Source organism: Lathamus discolor, chromosome 17 (assembly GCF_037157495.1).
Source record: "Lathamus discolor isolate bLatDis1 chromosome 17, bLatDis1.hap1, whole genome shotgun sequence".
Classification (NCBI taxonomy): domain Eukaryota; kingdom Metazoa; phylum Chordata; class Aves; order Psittaciformes; family Psittacidae; genus Lathamus; species Lathamus discolor.
Window position 1 is genome coordinate 5,507,897 of NC_088900.1, and position 17,286 is coordinate 5,525,182.

Below are 17,286 nucleotides of genomic sequence, written 5' to 3' on the forward strand. Positions count from 1 at the left end.
ATGCCACCTGATTGGCATGAGGGTCTGGTGTGGTTATTTCGTCTAGTGTGCTGTATTTTTCTGGCATATACTTTAAGACTATTTCCACTTGCAGTGCCAATTAACTTGCATACTTTCAAAAGTTAGTCTGGCAGTTGGAGGAGAGCTCTTGCCCAGATTGTCTCCTTTGGCTCATATTAAATAATCCCTCATGCTCAGCCCTGCAAACAGCAGTGCAGAATTACTATGTTCTCCTGACGCTGACTGTTCATTTACCTGTGGGGCTTGCCCAGGCTTTTGCAAACTGGTAAATGTAAAAGGTTAAAGTTTCTTATTTCAAGCAGCTCCTGTCTGAGGTTTGGTTTTGCTTGAGCAACACTGAGATAAATAAAAAGTATCTCTAATTCTCACCTGAAGTTGGGACTCACTTTTCAGGTATCATTTAGTCATCTGTGTGGAGCTTCCTGCTAGCAGCCAGAGTCTCTAACCCATTACACTTCAGCTTACCTGCTTATCAGCACAAGGTACTGCAAGACCAGCCATTTTGGGTTAGCTGAGTGTTCTTAATGTTCAGGGAACCTTCAGAAATCCAACTCCATTTTGTATAAATGTCCTGTTTCTGCAGACTACATTTGATTTTTTTTCTGTGACAGCATTTGGCTAGCCAACCTCAGAAACTTAACCTATAGCTTGAAAAATGAGAGTCATATTCTCTCTCTTACAGAGCATGGGTGTAGTTCTTTATGTTTTGGTCTGTGGAGCATTACCTTTTGATGGACCAACACTCCCCATACTGAGGCAACGAGTTCTTGAAGGAAGGTTCAGGATCCCTTACTTTATGTCAGAAGGTAACAATGCTCTTGGTGTGGTAAATCTTGAGTAAATTATAGAATCATCTCTGTTGCAATACAGCAAAAGGTGGTGCGTCTGCACGCTAGAATATGGTATGGCAGCGTGTTCCCGTTCAAAAGAAACACAAATAAGCTTAGGTGTGCCTTTGCAGTTAGCCTGCTGGTAGGCAAATCAACACATACTTCCCTGCACAAGGTTTGGAGATTGCGGTGTGGCTGTACGCATGGGCAGAGAGAGAGTTTAAATGGAAGCTGGAGGAAATCTCATCCTACTGTGAATAAAAATACAGGGATGTGGGGAAAAGGCAGATTTGTGTGTCGCAATTAGCTTTCGTCCTACAATACCCTAGGCATTTTAATGTGGAAAGACTATGCTGAGAGCAGTATCGCTGTAAAACCTCAGTTGTGTATTGGGTGTTTCCTGGTTTTTGACAGTATCTGCTAAACAAAAGCAAAAAGTGCACAACCAGTTCATATGCCAGGATCTCACTGTCGTGTATCTGGCACTTTATATGCAACAGATATCTCTCCCTCACTTAGTTGCCCCATCAATTGAGTTTCACTTTCCCTCATACCTGTTCAGATAAGAACAAGCGGGGGCATTTTTCACCATTTTGATGGTGTCCTTCAGCTTCCCTGTATTAAAGGGTCTCTAAACCAAATTACTTCAAAACAATCTCCCTGAATCAGATCCTCTTTTGATATGCTACTTCTGTGCTTTTCTTCAAAGTGAATTAAAAATGTTTTTCAGTCCTGTTGTTAAGGGCTCTGTAGTATAAAACATTATGGTCTTTCCTGTTTTCCTTCTGGTAGCATGTACTCCTGCATACCACCTTGGAAAACAGCCACTGCTGTGTAGCTATAGTGCATTTGGTTGCTTTTAGCAATGCCATTATGGAATCATGGCAACCCTTCAGCATCCTAGGCACATCTGTGGCCAGTGCTGAACTGTATTGTGTTCCTGTGACTTTGCTGACATGGGTATGCAAGCTAGATCCAGGTATCTTTGTGTGAGTTGCAGTCATTGCTGTGACTGCAGTGTAGACGAGCTGTTTCACAGGCTGTTAGCTGTTCCCCTTGCTGATCACATGGTGATGCAGGGAGTGGGAAAGGGTGTGAAAACAGGAGAGAGAAACAGGAATAAATAGCCAGAAATCCCTCTCTAAACTATTTGTTATAACTACCTGAATGGACTGACTTGTAACTACTGTACTGTAGCCGTATCTATGTCAGCTAGAAATGCACGGCAGATTGATAAGCTCCCTTAAAGCAACTTACATTGACCTCCTATCACATGCAAACTGCATGTTCATCTGTCGTGCCCTCATCTTCCAAAAACCAACTGAGATCTGAAGAAAAATGTATGGTTTTAGTGCTGCCCAGCATGTGGTAGCAGAAAGCAGCGATAGTTTGGTGTGCTTAGAATTATTCTGGCACCTAAATCTATTGGTTGTACTTTGGTCCTAGAATGAAAACAGATAAGCCTGCAGATCCACCAGCTACTATTCACAGCCACAGGGACATTATTTTTACCTTTGCTTTTGTAACCACTAGGGTGGAATTAAATAAGTTAAGACACTAACCCTAGTTTTAGCAATCCCTTGTTTTATGAACCTGGACAAGCTAGGTCGAACTGCTGCAGAAGGATGCTAAGTAGTCCCCACCACACTTGACAGAGATTATTTGAAGCTTTATTGGTTAATGTTAGCTCTGTACTTGTGTGAACAGCACAAGCAGCTTCAAAGAGTTATAAAATATTACCATTACTGTCACATGGGAGCTGTGTAGGAGGAATGGCACTGTTAGCCACATCATGCATTTAAAGAAGTCGGGGTTTTGTCCTTCTTAATGTGACTTTTAACCTTCTTTTGAGAGGCTGTTTTAAGGAAATGTGTTTAGCAGAGAAGTCAGGTAGAAGTAAGACAGTTTCATCTTGTCATGCTGTTATGGGAGCAAGTTGGTAATTTTCTTTTTTTCCTAACAGAGTGTGAACATCTGATTAGAAGAATGTTGGTCCTAGACCCATCCAAACGGTTAACTATTGCTCAGATTAAGGAGCATAAGTGGATGCTTATAGAAGTTCCTGCACAAAGACCTATTCTTTATCCACCAGGAGAGGAGAACGAGCCTTCCATTGGAGAGTATAATGAACAGGTCTTAAGGCTAATGCACAGCCTTGGAATAGACCAACAGAAAACTGTTGAGGTAAAGTAGACTCAAACAGATACTTGTCCCTAGGTGGAAGGTTTCCTGGTTGGTTTTTATCACTAGAATTTAGTACTTAAGTTGCTTGCAGCATTTTTTATTTCAACAGTTGGTGGTAAGAGGGGGAGAAATCACAAAACACCAAAACTGAAGCTATGTTTTACTTGGTCAGACTCTAGTAAGGGCAAATATTTTAAACATGCTGTGCTGCTGCCCTTCTGTCCTACTGCTGTCTGTGCCAGCAGGCTAATAAGAAAAAGGAGAGACGTCCCTCCAGAAAGCTTCCTAAAAAATAATCCCTAGCAGAGAGGAGGCTTCTGTGCTATGCCAACATTGTGCAGTGGGCCCACAGACAACTTCACCTGTGTACCTTACGCTGGCTTGCCACTAAACAGAGGCTGATGCTTTTCTTTGTCTGACATGGCACTCCGGTTTGAAAAAACTTTCTCAACTGAGAAGATTTGCTCACCCCACTGCCTCTTAAATAGCCTCTGTTCATCACACACCACCCAGCAATTCTGTCTTCTGCCTGGTCTCATAGAATATAAATGATAATACATATTTGGCTGTACTCACACTTTTGTGCTTCTCTTTTTCAGTCTCTGCAGAACAAGAGTTATAACCACTTTGCTGCTATTTATTACTTGTTAGTGGAAAGACTCAAATCACATCGGAGTAGCTTCCCTGTGGAACAGAGAGTTGATGCTCGTCAGCGTCGGCCAAGCACAATTGCTGAGCAGACAGTAGCCAAGGTAAGGTCTCATTACTAGCAGAGATGGGTTTAAGGCTGTGCAAGACATTCTTCTTTTTCAAAACGGTGTTTCTACATAGATTCACTTAGAATCCATTGCTGTTTTCTGGCTTCTATAGTATGCAGACTCGCAGTATGGCTTTGTAAAGACTTTTTTGGATCTACCTTCTGTCAGAGCTGTTTGATGACAAATCATCACCAGTTGTTTGGCATGCCTCCTACAGCTGCTGCCGCCTCCTCCCCACCCTGGGGTGGGGCAGGGAGCAGAAAGGAGGTCTGAGAGAACTGGTGACCTTTTGAATGAGATGGAACTTGACTGTATTTTTAAGTCCAGAATCAAACTATGAGTTTAGGTTTTTGGGTATCCACTTGGTTTAACCTCAGTTCCCAGGTTCAGTACTTGTGCTTATCCTTCTAATTGGAACACTTCCACTTCTGAGAATTTTAAGCCTATTGCTGGGAAGTCACAGGTTAAAATGTTAGAGAAATACCATTTCTGGAGACTGTACAACACTTGGAGTATCTTCAGTGTGATTGACAAACAAGCTGTTGAATTTATGGAGAGCTGTGCTAGCATGGGGGCTAAAAGCATGCAGGCTGTACTTCGTGTTATAAACATAGTCGCTCTAAAGGGACCTGTTGAAAATACAATTACTTTCTCCCCTGCTGTTCTCTAGATACACTGACTCCCATGAAATGAAGTGTGGCAAAGAATAAGAGGTATCCAAAAGAAAATATTAGGAACAACCTATCGGGTTAAGATGCGAATTCATTGTAATATCTTAAGTACCTGATTAAAATATCATTATGATGAGAGTCTTAATGGCTCAAAACTCAGATCTGTTCCTAAATGACGTCCTTTCTCTTAAGGTTTGCACCACTTTTTCACCTGTGACCCAGCAATAGTCCAATTTCATGGGAGACTTCGCAGCATGGCTGCAAAACCTCTGTGTCCATAGAGCCAATGCAGTGACTCATTTATTTTAAGACATAAGGATGTTACATTTATTTTATCAAGAGCAATTCTGGGTGCTCCTTACATCTGGTACCAGCCCTTATATTGCAGAAGACTGTCTATTTAGTATCCTCTCTGATTACACTGCCTGATTGAGCACAGGCTCCAGAGTCTACTTTTCCCCTTCAGAAAGAAAGGTCATATACAGTTTATCATGTCTTACTCCAATAATTCTCAGATTATTTTTTTCACATGTTCTTTTGTTTCATTAAGATACACAGAAAAATACAGCTTTTGATTTCTATTAATACATAGCTGGAAACATGAAAGACTTGGCCTACGATGACTCAGATTTATTGTGGTCTCAAGTAAATATTCTTTCAAGTTCATAGCCTCCTAGGTACTCTATTGCTGCTGTATAGAACAAGTGCCCAGATCATTGCCAGGAGAAATCACAACCATGCTGCTCCTTTTCACTTGAGACAGCAAGACACTATTTGGTTTTGGATTCTGATGAAATGAAAGCCAAATCGCTTCAGCTGTGAAAACACAGGTCCAGGAATAAAATGGCTGACAAAGATAAAAAACAGCTATTTTCTTAGATGGTAGTTCTAATGATAGAAAGTATTAAAAAGCAGATTATTAATCATAAGATTTATTAAAAGCAGGTGGAGACAGATAAACAAGGAGGAAGAAAAACAACCTCCTAGAAGGTAGTTTCTTACTGTACTAAATTGCTGTATTTTATAGCCATGTTACCACATTTTTCTTAGGACTGCAAGCAATCTTGCAGTTATCCTAATAAGATAATTTGTTTTCACACATGGTGGCACCACAGGCTCCTGTATAAGGCTACTTGTTTCCTTTTGGACAGACAAGTTGCATGCATGCTGCACTTCAGGAAATTAAGGTTAAACAGTGAAAGCCACTGTTTTCTTAACTGTGCAATGCTTGCCTTCCCTGAGGCACACCTCTCCCTTCAACAGTGCTCCCTTTTTTAAAGTATCTTCTTTCAGATCCAGCCTGCTCCATTCCTTCTCATACTTTTTCCGACAGGCATGTTAGAATAGTCACCGAAACCAGGTAATATTAATGGATTTTGTACTGAGTATAAGAAGCATTTCTAGTATTTCAGAAGTTGGAGGGCACCAGAGGGTCCGTAACACTGTCTTTACTGCTTGTAAGTGCTCATCTTCAATAAGGAGCTAGATTAATGACATTTGGGGCTTGGTGTTTGTGTGTTTTGCAGGGGATGGTGCTTTTTTTAAAGCCTAAAGACTAAGAAGGTAATTCATCAAGAATATGGAAATAAGTCTTATACTTCTCCTTCTTTGGAAATGGTCTAGTTAAATATATTTTTAATTTGTGACCTTGTATGTTGTTTTCTACCTAAAATCATTCTGGTTTTGGATGTCTTAAAATCATTTCCAGGCACAAGCTGTGGTACCCTCTGTTAACTTGCATTCCCAAAATGCAAGGTTGTTGCAGTCTCCAGGCCTTCCCTCAGCTTCAGGAGCAGAAGCCTTTTCATTCCCTCCATCCAGCTGCCAGGGAGACACAGCATTTATGGAGGAAGAAAGAGTTGAGACACCAAAGGTACAGCTTAAAATGACCCTCCTGTTTTGTCAGAAATCATGAAGACTAAAAAAGATGTTGCCCTTTAAATTACTTCCCAGTAAAAGCACAGGTAGTAGTAGTAGCTGTAGCTCTTCAGTAACTAATGGAAGATCAGTGCCTTCTGACAGGGTTTGGAGTTCATCATCCTAGAACAAAGCACTGCAGAGTCAGGGCCAGAGCATTTGCTGATCCAAGCTAATGGCACTTAATTGACCTTAGTATACCTTGAGTATCTTGATGCTGGTGGGCAGCTGAGCTGGAGAACCCTGCTGCTTCTCTCTGTTTTCAGTAGCCTTTTCCTCAAAGACCCAATGATCTCAATCTGCTCAAGGCACTTTAAAGCATTGGCTGTCCACAAAACTCTTGCTGTTTAATTCCTGGGTAAATTCTCAGGATAGACAGCAAGTCAAATACAAAGACCTTTCGTGTCTACATACTTGACCGTACTAAACACATTTGTTGTACTAGCTGGACAGAACACACTGTGCTGGTTTGCCTAAATTAAAATACTCTCCTAGTGTCAGAGTTCAAAGTATTCCAGATTCTTTTTCTACTTCTCTTTTGCATGTAACTTTCAACAGCTGTGACTTTCTGATCATTAGTCTGCCTATTGTATTCTTTGCTTACATTGCAATGTTACCACACTGTCATTTGCAAAAGAAAAATCAACCTAGTGGTTGGGTTTTGTTTCTTTTCATGTCTTTTTAAAAGCCCTGAAGATTCCTCATATACAGCTTCTAACACAAATGGTTCACTGCTGGTTATCTATACTAAATTATCCTAAAGTTCAGACAGATGAGAACAGGAAGGCAGAATGAAACCTTAACTGGAATCTTCCATTGCTAATTAAAGCAATTAAAATACCATGCACTTAAAATTCCGTATCTCTGCCAATTCTGTAATAAGCCAGCCAAAAGTGGTACATTTTTATTAATTTTTATGCTGAATAGTAAATAGCCAGCAGGACCTTCTGACTGGCAAACTATTGAAACTGCAGCATCTCAAATAGGCTGTAGGAGTTCTCAGCTAGGCCATTTCTGTAACTAGAAGTGCCTGTAACTGCAGCTCTTCACTGCAGACCATATAAAACAGCAGCTCCATCTAATGGGTTTTGTTTCTTGTAATCAGACTGGAAGACTTTGTGTAGGCTTTCCACACCTCCACAGTTAACAGACTTAACTGAACTCTAATAGGATATGACGGCTCCGCAGCCCTACAATGTAGGTTACAGCTTAAGTCTCTGAAGGGAGCTGTAGTCTGATCCATTTTGCCATTCAACTCTGAATACTCTGCAGGGTAGCAAAGACTAAGTGTAATATATGGGAGTTAATAGTTAGAGCTTTTGTGAGGAAGGGGAAATAGCTTAAAATAACTACGTTTGTGGAATATATTACTGTTCTCATTAAACTTTTGGTGTTCTCTCCCATATGACATGACATTATAACTTTTAATTTCAGCATATTGTGTTTTGCTTGCTGCCAGCTAGGGGCTTGATTTCACACTTGCCACTTTGAAGCTTTTATTGCTCACTCACTGGTTAGTTACCAGCACTAGGAGCATGGCCCTGGTTCTTTCTCATCACTGTGTTGAGTAACTCCTTATGTGGTCTCTTGGAGCTACAAAGCAAAAAGCCATTCAAAGACATTTGGAAATTAACATTTGAGACTTTATTTTGCATCCCCTTTTACTTTTATAGATGCAGTTTGGCCAGAGTAGATCAACAAATGGTTACTACTGTAAGGTGTCAAAGTGACTCAGGAATATTCAGTGTCTTAAATACTATAGAACAAAGGCTTCCAAGCTCTGATCCATATGCCATGGTAAACTGCAGAGAGCCAACTGCTCGCATGGTATTGCTTCTCTCATGCCTTTCCAGCAGTTCACTAAAAATCCTTTCTGGTGCTTTTTCTGCTGGATCAGTAGAAGGCATTTGAGTGGGAAAGTCACAAGTGGAAAGTAATGTGGACAAGAAATTAAGCTTAAAGATGCAATCCATTAAATTAAAATAGAAGCAGCAGATCCAGAATTTTCCTGTGCAAGCATAGTCATTTTACTGATGCTCAAAAATTTTTATAGCTATTTCTTAATACTGCTTTAAATATTTTCCTAGAGTACTACCAGTAGCTGTAACAGTGTCAGGTTTTATGCTAAATGTGTTGTTTTGTCCGTATTTTATCTAGCCTGATCCTACCAAAACCTTAGGAGTGACTTGTGCAATGAGAAACTAAGAGCTTCTAAGGTATTAGAGAAGACAATACTCACCCCAAAACTGTACCACATGCAGGCCACAGTCCTCAAAACCCAAGTAGTTGTATATGGCAAATAAACAAAGTACAGAAAGATTCAGGTCAGAAGTGATTTGGAGAATAAAAAGAGAATTGAAGTCCTAGAAGTGTTTTAGGTTGGAAAGGTACCTCCTAAAAGACCTGTAATTCAACCTTCTGCTAAAAGCACATCTAACCTCAAAGCTAAATGAGGTTGCTCAGTGCTGTATAAATTTGACTGAATCCAAGCAGGGGGATTCCACAGCCACTCCAGGCAACTTTTGTTTGCAGAGGAGAGCCATGAACCAAATGGACTTTTGCTGGAAAGGGTGCATTTATTGTATTATTCTGGAACAAATCTTTGCAGCTCTGCAACGATACTGCAGAATTAAATACACTACTATTTTTTCTTAGTGCTTATCTAAGCATGATGAAGGAGCATGTTAGGCATAGTAAGGGGAAACAGCAGTATTGTGCACTCCGTAAATATTATGTTTGTGACTAAGCTGGCAAAGGTTTTTAATAACTCTTTTTAAAAAAGCCCCAAACAAACAAAACCACGCAAACACCACAAAGAAAACATAATACTGTGGAAATGAAAGTACTTAGATTTAGGGAGTTGAGTACTAAGATGTCAGTGGTGAGCCTACCTGGAGGGAATTGTCTGTCACATTCAATTCTTAACAAGTCTTACTCAACTCAGTAGATTATAGGGAGGTTTACACATTTTAAATACCCAGGCTGCCTTCAGTCTATATGACAGGCAGAGATTTCTAGCACTTAGAGGTAATGTTCTGTGTGTGTCATTGAAAACTGTACATCTTTTCCCTGTACCATTTAGGTAAATGGCTGCCTACTGGATCCTGTACCTCCCATGATGATTAGGAAAGGATGCCAATCGTTGCCTACCAGCATGATGGAAACTTCTATTGATGAAGGAATAGAGACAGAAGGCGAGTCAGAAGATGACCCTGCACAGTCATTTGCAGCCCTACAAGCAGCTCGCTGTGGGAAGCGACGTCACACTCTGGCAGAAGTTACCAACCAGCTGGTGATGATGCCAGGCACAGGTACAGAAGTTAGCACTGACATCTCAAACCTCATTTCCTGCTCCCAGCACTCGCTCTAATAAGCCCAGGATGAAAACCAGTAGGTTTTAAGAGTGACAAGCACAAATCAGAGCTTTTTGGTTTTGTTACTTTGTATTTGCTATAAAGGACAAAGGGGTGAAAAAAACACAAACATCCCAAAACCTGCTGTACAGATAGTATAAAACCAAAGCAGCAAATATACAGCTTGCTACAGTCATGTACAACCCCAATGGCAATTAATAAAGTCTGGCAAATTGGTTTGTGGGGTTTTTTTCACATAACTAAATGCCCAAAATTGTTCATCCCCTAAAGGTGTGCTGGAAGAGGAGGACACTGGGGAAACCAGAACCTCTGAATTCTCAGGTATTCCAAAGTCAGCAACATGACCAAGCCTTTCAGCTCAGGCTACAATCTTACAAGAATTATCAGGGAGAGGCAGGCAGACACAAAGAATGACCAAACCCAAACCTGGACGCTCTCCAAGCAAGCCAGTGAACATCATCTGCATAGTGTCTTACTGCTGCAGTAAAGTAAAAACCAGTAGCAAATCCCCATTCTGGTACTGCAAATGTTAAATGACAATTGCTTTATGAACCTTGATTATCTGTTTTGTTTCCTCTAGGACAGTCACTGTTGGCAGGAATAACTAGAGCCTGTAGCACTTCCTCTGCTTTGCTAAATTGCTGCTGCACTTTTATTCTGGCTTTTGTTTTTTGTCACAGGGAAAGTCTACTCATTGGATGAAAACTCATCTCTGGGCAGTATTGATTCAGAGTACGACATGGGATCCGTTCAGAGAGATACTAAATTCCTGGAAGACACCCCTTCCTTGAAAGAAATGGTACTAACTAACCAACAAGCACCCGGAATGACAAGACCTTTCTTGGGTCTGAGACCTGCCAATCCAGCCATGCAAGCACTTGCCTCTCAAAAGCGAGAGACCCACAACCGCTCTCCTGTCAGTTTCCGAGAGGGGCGCAGAGCTTCCGACACATCCCTCACACAAGGTAATTATAACCATTGTCATGACACATTATATCTAGACATGGTAGTACATGTACTCCATACACAAGAAGCACCAAGCCACCTTGTAACTTGGCTGTTATTTAGCTTATCTCACATTTGTTGCGCTGACCAGGTCTGAATTAACTGATTTTCTGACAAGGGCTTTTGCTCAACTGTTCTCCAGGAATTGTAGCATTTAGACAACACCTCCAGAATCTGGCACGAACCAAAGGAATCCTGGAACTAAACAAAGTCCAGTTGCTGTATGAACAGATGGGATCAGAAGAAGAACCTTCTCTCACATCAACTGCCACCCAGTTGCAGGACCTCATTAATAGTCCTTCACAGGTACAGAAATCAAGCTCCATCTTTCAGATGCTAATGCTTTGGGACTAATAAGGAGATAAGGTGTTCTAGAGATCTGCCAAGAGCTAATTGATAAAGTTCTCTTTGCCTTTCTGTCTTCAGCAGAATAGAGAATGGCCATCTGTAGGCTAGCCTTTACCATACTCATGCTGTTACAGTACGATGGCCATGTGAGCTTTCCGAATCCAACATTTTATTGTATGGATGCCTACTCCGTGCATATCCTCTCAACCATTATTGAAAGCTTTTCACCTTTCATGCCGAAGGTGTGAAATGACAACTGCACAAAAACACTTTCAGAGTTCAGACAGTTTTCTAACCATGTACATTTACTGTTTCAGAGGGCAAGTGAGAAAATTCATTATATATAATATATATCAGTTTAGTTACAGATGTAACTCTGCCATCTTGCAGCAGAGATAGTTCAAAGCTTTTTAACTTAGGCTCCCGCACCATGCAGTCAAAGTGACACCGAAGACCAGTCCTTATGGCAACTGTGAAACCTCTGCCAGGGGAAATCCTTAAAGAAATGATTGAGGGAGAAAAGCTTTTCCTGGGGATGAAACTTGTTCCTCTTCTCTCTGCAGGAGGAAGGATCTCAGCAGCAGCAGGAAGCTGCATCTGCTTTCCCTAATGGTGCACATCCCCCATTATTACCCAGACGACAGAGCTTAGAAACACAGTACTTACAACACAGGCTCCAGGTACCATACCTCCCCTCCACTGAATGAAACCCTCTGCTGTTACTAGACAGCAAACTAGCCTTTTAGATTTTGCTACTCAAGAATATCCATCAAAGGCTAAATTAGTGGAGAACAGCTGAATTTCCAATTACACTGAATTTCTGCCAGACACTAACCCTCATTATGCAAAAAGTGTATTACTGCTGATTTCTTACTCAGTCTCTTAACTGGACAGTGTTATTAAAGCAATTTGAAGTTAACTGCTAGCGAATACCTATTATCAGTGTTGCACCTCATAAAGGTCATGCATCAGCATCAGAGGAGCCACTTCTGACCCCCTGGGGGGCTCTTACTGCCTGTTCCCCCCCCCCCCCCTTTTCTTTTTAGACCAATTTTCATATAGCTTTAGTTTTAAAAGAAACTTCTTTTCCCCAGCTTCCAGCTTCTCTTTCACTTGGGAAGAAATCCATCATTAGATTTTTATCATACCTTCTATCAAGCAAAGATATTCTTTGTCTAAGAGTTAGAAGCCAATAAACAGTAGGGGCTGTGGTTTTAGACAGTAGCTCTACTGACAGCTTCTGAAAAATGGATGTTGGGCAGTCACACTGTCTTAAGGATTCTTTCACTTGCTTTCTGGACTAATGCACTAAAATCTAATGCAATTTAAAATAGCATTGCTTTTCTTGCAGAAACCTGCTCTACTATCAAAAGCTCAGAATACTTGCCAGCTATACTGCAAAGAATTGCCCCGTAGTCTGGAACAGCAGTTACAAGAGCACAGGTGAGGCTTTCAAGCTATGCAGATATGTTATTTATTCTAGCTCTCAAGAGAAATAAAAGAACTGGAACAGTCTTTGTTCAATTATAAATTCTTTCAGAAAGGAAAGCTTCACTTTAAAATGTGTAAGGACACGGCCCTCCTTTTAGAAGAGGGGCAACAGTCCTGCCATGTGTTTACAAATTTATGTGCTAGGAGCTCTTTATGAGCTAACACTGCTACGATGCAGGTAAACAGCAAATACCTGCCTACTTCAGTTAGTGCTAATGGGTGTACAGAAGCATAGGCAGAAGTTGCCCTACTACTAACATGGTCATACTTAATTGCACCCTCATCCTCCACACCACCCACTGTTTATAACCTACATATTGCAGTATATATGGTAACTTGGAACATGGATCATGTATTCCTGCCTGCTGGAAAGCCCTGCAGTCACTGAGGTATTTCCTGTCTCATACCCATGATGCAATAATTTTACAGTACAGGAAACCAGCTTCTTCTTGTATAACATCAGTTTAGAAAAGACACTCCTCTGACAAATGTGTATGGATTATAGCCAAAATTGTACTTGCCAGTTCAGCAGGTGATTAAAAAGATTATCAAAAGGAGGTCTAAAAACTCATCCTCTGTGTATTTGCTGAAAGATTCTGGCCTGCTGTAAAATTTAATAAACAAGATTGTCCAGAAATTGTCCAGTTCTGTACTTCACTCCCTGCTAAACTGTTTGACTAGCTTGCAGGACTCATGCTAGTGGCTTAACACTTCAAAAGGCAAAAATAATTGCTGTTTATGTCCTTGATTCAGGCTGCATCAGAAGCGACTCTTTCTCCAGAAGCAGTCCCAGCTGCAGGCCTATTTTAACCAGATGCAAATAGCTGAGAGCTCATACCCAAGGTCGAGTCAACTGCCACTTTCATGCCAGGAGGAGCAGCAACAGCAGCAGCAATCAACCCAGTTCAGCTTACAGCAGCCTCTGAGTCCTGTGATGGAGCCCTCCTCAGAACAAATGCAATATGACCCCTTCCTGAGTCAATACCAGAAAGTACAGCTGGATCCACTGCCATCATCCCCAATCACGAGCTCATCACGGTTGTCGTCACCAGTTCAGGTGCAGCAGCCACCACAGTCCTTACCCTATTCATATCAGACTTGTGAATTGCCTGTTGTCACTTCTTCTGAGCCAGACTACCCAGACCAGTGCCAGTATTCCATGGACCCAGCACAACAGAGCAGTGTAGCATTGCCTGACAGCCAGAGCAGTTCTGCATCTCATGAGTCCCAGTCAAACTATGATGCATTAGCCCTATCGGAATTGCCTGGACTCTTTGATTGTGAAATGATGGAGACTGTAGATCCCCAGCACAGTGGCTATGTCCTGGTGAATTAACACCATGGGGTGACTAACATGAGTTGGAAGACAGGACAAATGGAGAAGCATGTGAATTTTTTGGGTGGTTTTTTTTTTTTTATTATTATTTTACCCCAAAATTCATGGTAATTTTCCAACCCTTGAATTAACAGGGGAACTAAAAATCCACCTGACTGGAAAACAAAAGCAGGAGGTGGCAAGAAGTGTTTGGCCACTGGCCCCTCTGGCTGATGGCAGGGGCTACAGAACAGATAGTGCAGTTTCATCCCACAAAGAACTAGTTTGCATAGGAGGAGGCAAAAAAGGTGAATTTTAGAGCCTCTTATGATTCTGTGACATTCACTTGGAGAAATGAGAATGAGTGCACATTGTATTGTACTTCTTGGCAATAAAAAGCAATAGTTTTCATTGAAATTCAGGGTAGATTTGGGTCTGCGCTGATGGCAACTGTAATATTCTTGAAACAGTAGCGTGAGGTGGAATTAAAGGAGAGTTGCACTTCGGCATCCAACTGCTGGTTAAGCTACTGATCTGGAACTACTAGATGGTAAGTCTCCAAGATCACCAGGCATCTCAGGCAGCCTCCACTTCCTCCTGCTAGCAAGTAAACAGTATTTCCCAAGCCTGCCAAGGAACTCTTAATTGCCCACTAAGGGAAGCTTCTGGATCTCTGCTAAGTGACATGTTGACTTTGTCAAAAGTACCTGGAACTGACGCAGGGCACCACAGTGGTTTGTAGAGACCTCTGGGTGGGGATCAGAATACTGAAGTATAAAGGATTAGCTTAACAGGGAGACAGAAGGTAAGAAGTACCCTGACAAAACTCAAGAGCTCCAGCCAATGACATTTAAAACTAAAACAAAAATATCCACCTGGGTGGCTTTTGAAATCAACCCATTTTGCAGGCAGGCCTTTGTGGAAGGCTCTGTCTTGGAGAAGTTCTGATCACTGGAAAGGATCCATCTGTCCTTCGGTTGCATTTTAAAAGCAAACAAACTGTATTTTGAATTAGCAGTCTGTGTTACTGGTGGTTTATTGAGCTTTGTATATTTGGACAATTATTTAGGGGTTTAGAACTTAAGGATAAAAACAATGAGCTTAAAAAAACCAACCCTGTGAAGTGATAGTGCTGTGCCTTTTTCAGTTCTTTATCAGCCTATATGCTTTTTTCTGAAGAAAGTAGACAATGCCCCATTTATATCCTTGCTATAGCCAAAGTCCCTTCAGAGCACACGTTCCACCATGTGGAATGTGTTTAACTTTCTTAGTGTTTTGATTGCTCATGTATATATAACATTGAAAGTATTGCAGCAATATTTAGCATCACGAACTGTTGATGTATTAACCATTTCAAGAAATACTCAACAAGCAGTTGTGTCTTCAGAACTTTCAGTCATGAAACGCAAGTCACAGGAGGAGCATTGATTAGGAATCTGCTGAAAGTTTAGATCTCTAATTTGAGTTTTGTCTGTAGCCTTTAATTATTGTGGGACATTACAGGACTATAGACAAACAAGGCTCACAGCTGGACAGTTCAGCCCTTTTCTAAGCAAACATTAAGCACAATTGCAGATTCATTAAAGCACAAAGAACGGCAGAGAAACTGTGCTGATCATGTAGGAAACATCACTGTTTGCTGGAAAGTTTGGTGAGCTCAGGTCTTTGATATACTACAAATGAGAGTGTAGCAAGGTGGATAATCAGCCAGCATTTACAGCAATAAGACTGCATTTAAAAGTTGGAATAGTAGGATTTAGTCACTGCATTGTAGGCTGTGTGAAGGGTTTAACAACTGACAGAAGCACCTTGTTTCATATATACTACAATTAGAGAGGCAATTCCTGTAGCTATTTAGCCTGCTCTGGTATTGGTCCAGTTGTGCAGCTGGACTCAGTCTGTAAGTGCTCAGCTTCTACCTCTGATATGACAGTGGTTCTCAAGGCATCAGCAAAGGAGAATTTAAAGAACAGGGTTATACACTACTTCTGCAATGCAGGATAAAGAGGGCAAGAAAGCTTTACTTTAAATAGCCAAGATAAAAAAGGTTTTTGTTATGTGGTTTCCCTTCAAAAGGAATCTTCTCTGACACAGCTATCCCACAGCAATCCCTATGACACCTGAAGTGACTAACAAAGGGAAGGGAAACAGCTTGACAAATACTGCAGTATAACAGACCAGGCATTTCACTACTGCAAAAAGAGGCAACAAAGAGTCCTGTCCTTTCATTCCTCCTTCCCTACCCACAGCATAATAAACACTTTCTGGAATTTTAATATCAGACCAACCACTCAAGGAGCTATATGGAGAGAACTGCTAACAGGACACACAACACCTATGGAGGCAGGCCCAATTCTGCTCCAGGAGCTGGATTACTGCCATAACTATAACCTCTTCCTTCCCCATTCAAGTCCAGGACACTGAACATTTCAGTACTTAAATATAAAAATAATACTATTATTGAGTTCTGTGATTCATTTATCAGGATGTGCCAATTAGTCTAAGCTCATTTGAGCTTTGCAGTGCTGGTAAGGGGAAAGCTACAGTGTTTCTTTAATACAGTTTAGCCTGACTCTTCCCCTCAACCAAAAGCATATTTAACATTTCATGTAATTTCCTTCAAGCCAATTAGACTAAAAGGCTTCTAATACAGCAGAGTATCCATTGGGCACCACTTTGTACTACTCTGAAGTGGCTTTTTTGTTCAAATCTGTTACATCTAACATTAGAGAACTGTGTACACTACTGTTAAAGTAATTATTAGCTTTATTATCTTGTATTACAGGCTCCTTTGAAGAGACTTTGGTGTGATGTATATGGGGTACAAATTTCATATGGAGAAAAGTGCAATATGTGTGTGTGTGGTACGTTCTTTAATGTATTTTTTTAAGGAGTTAGAGGGTTTAGTCTCTGCTTTGGGAAAAATGCACTAGTTTTGTGAGCTCCAGTTTGGCAAGTTCATCTGTAGTATTTACATGCAACTGATATGCTGGACTCTGTAAAGCAGTTACAGTGTATTAATACAAAATAAAGAATATGTGCATTTCATTTTTAAATATCTAGTGAGCTAAAGCAGCCCCTGCCCCTCTTCTGTTCTTAGCAGCCTCTATGTAGTATATTGAGGTTATTTTCTCTCTGGGCCACCAAGCTACAAATGGCAAAAAAAGAAAACTTATGTCTACTGCAAAGACTGGATTTTCTAGACTGAAGTTTGTTTCCTCTCATTTTGACATACTTGGGGTAGTTGATACCACTCATTTCTGAAGGCACATGCAAATGGACAAAGCATTCTAATAGCTTCAACAACAATAACAAAAATCATTGCTGCCTGCTATGCCAGGGAATGGCAAAACACTTCAGGAGCACGTCTCC

The 17,286-nt window shown here is 41.0% G+C and overlaps 1 protein-coding gene and 1 long non-coding RNA gene across 5 annotated transcripts in view; one reads left to right on the forward strand and one right to left on the reverse strand.

Annotated features, from left to right (window-relative positions):
- Positions 1 to 3,844, reverse strand: part of LOC136023018 (uncharacterized) — a 31,211-nt gene extending 27,367 nt beyond the window's left edge. The window contains exon 1 of one of the 2 annotated variants that reach the window (XR_010616439.1): positions 3,612 to 3,844. This is a non-coding gene — a long non-coding RNA (uncharacterized LOC136023018). Of the gene's footprint in view, positions 1 to 746; positions 939 to 3,611 lie in introns of those variants that run through there. The other variant, XR_010616438.1, reaches the window with a different exon arrangement.
- SIK2 (salt inducible kinase 2) overlaps positions 1 to 16,970 on the forward strand; it is a 45,824-nt gene extending 28,854 nt beyond the window's left edge. For 2 of the 3 annotated variants that reach the window (XM_065697045.1, XM_065697048.1), the window contains exons 6-15: positions 704 to 827; positions 2,815 to 3,035; positions 3,635 to 3,787; positions 6,173 to 6,337; positions 9,464 to 9,692; positions 10,436 to 10,720; positions 10,903 to 11,066; positions 11,672 to 11,788; positions 12,460 to 12,551; positions 13,353 to 16,970. In XM_065697045.1, coding sequence (XP_065553117.1) covers positions 704 to 827; positions 2,815 to 3,035; positions 3,635 to 3,787; positions 6,173 to 6,337; positions 9,464 to 9,692; positions 10,436 to 10,720; positions 10,903 to 11,066; positions 11,672 to 11,788; positions 12,460 to 12,551; positions 13,353 to 13,935 — 2,133 coding nt within the window. In that variant the 3' untranslated portion in view covers positions 13,936 to 16,970. The remainder of the gene's footprint in view (positions 1 to 703; positions 828 to 2,814; positions 3,036 to 3,634; positions 3,788 to 6,172; positions 6,338 to 9,463; positions 9,693 to 10,435; positions 10,721 to 10,902; positions 11,067 to 11,671; positions 11,789 to 12,459; positions 12,552 to 13,352) is intronic. The other variant, XM_065697047.1, reaches the window with a different exon arrangement.
- Positions 16,971 to 17,286: the final 316 nt, after the last annotated feature.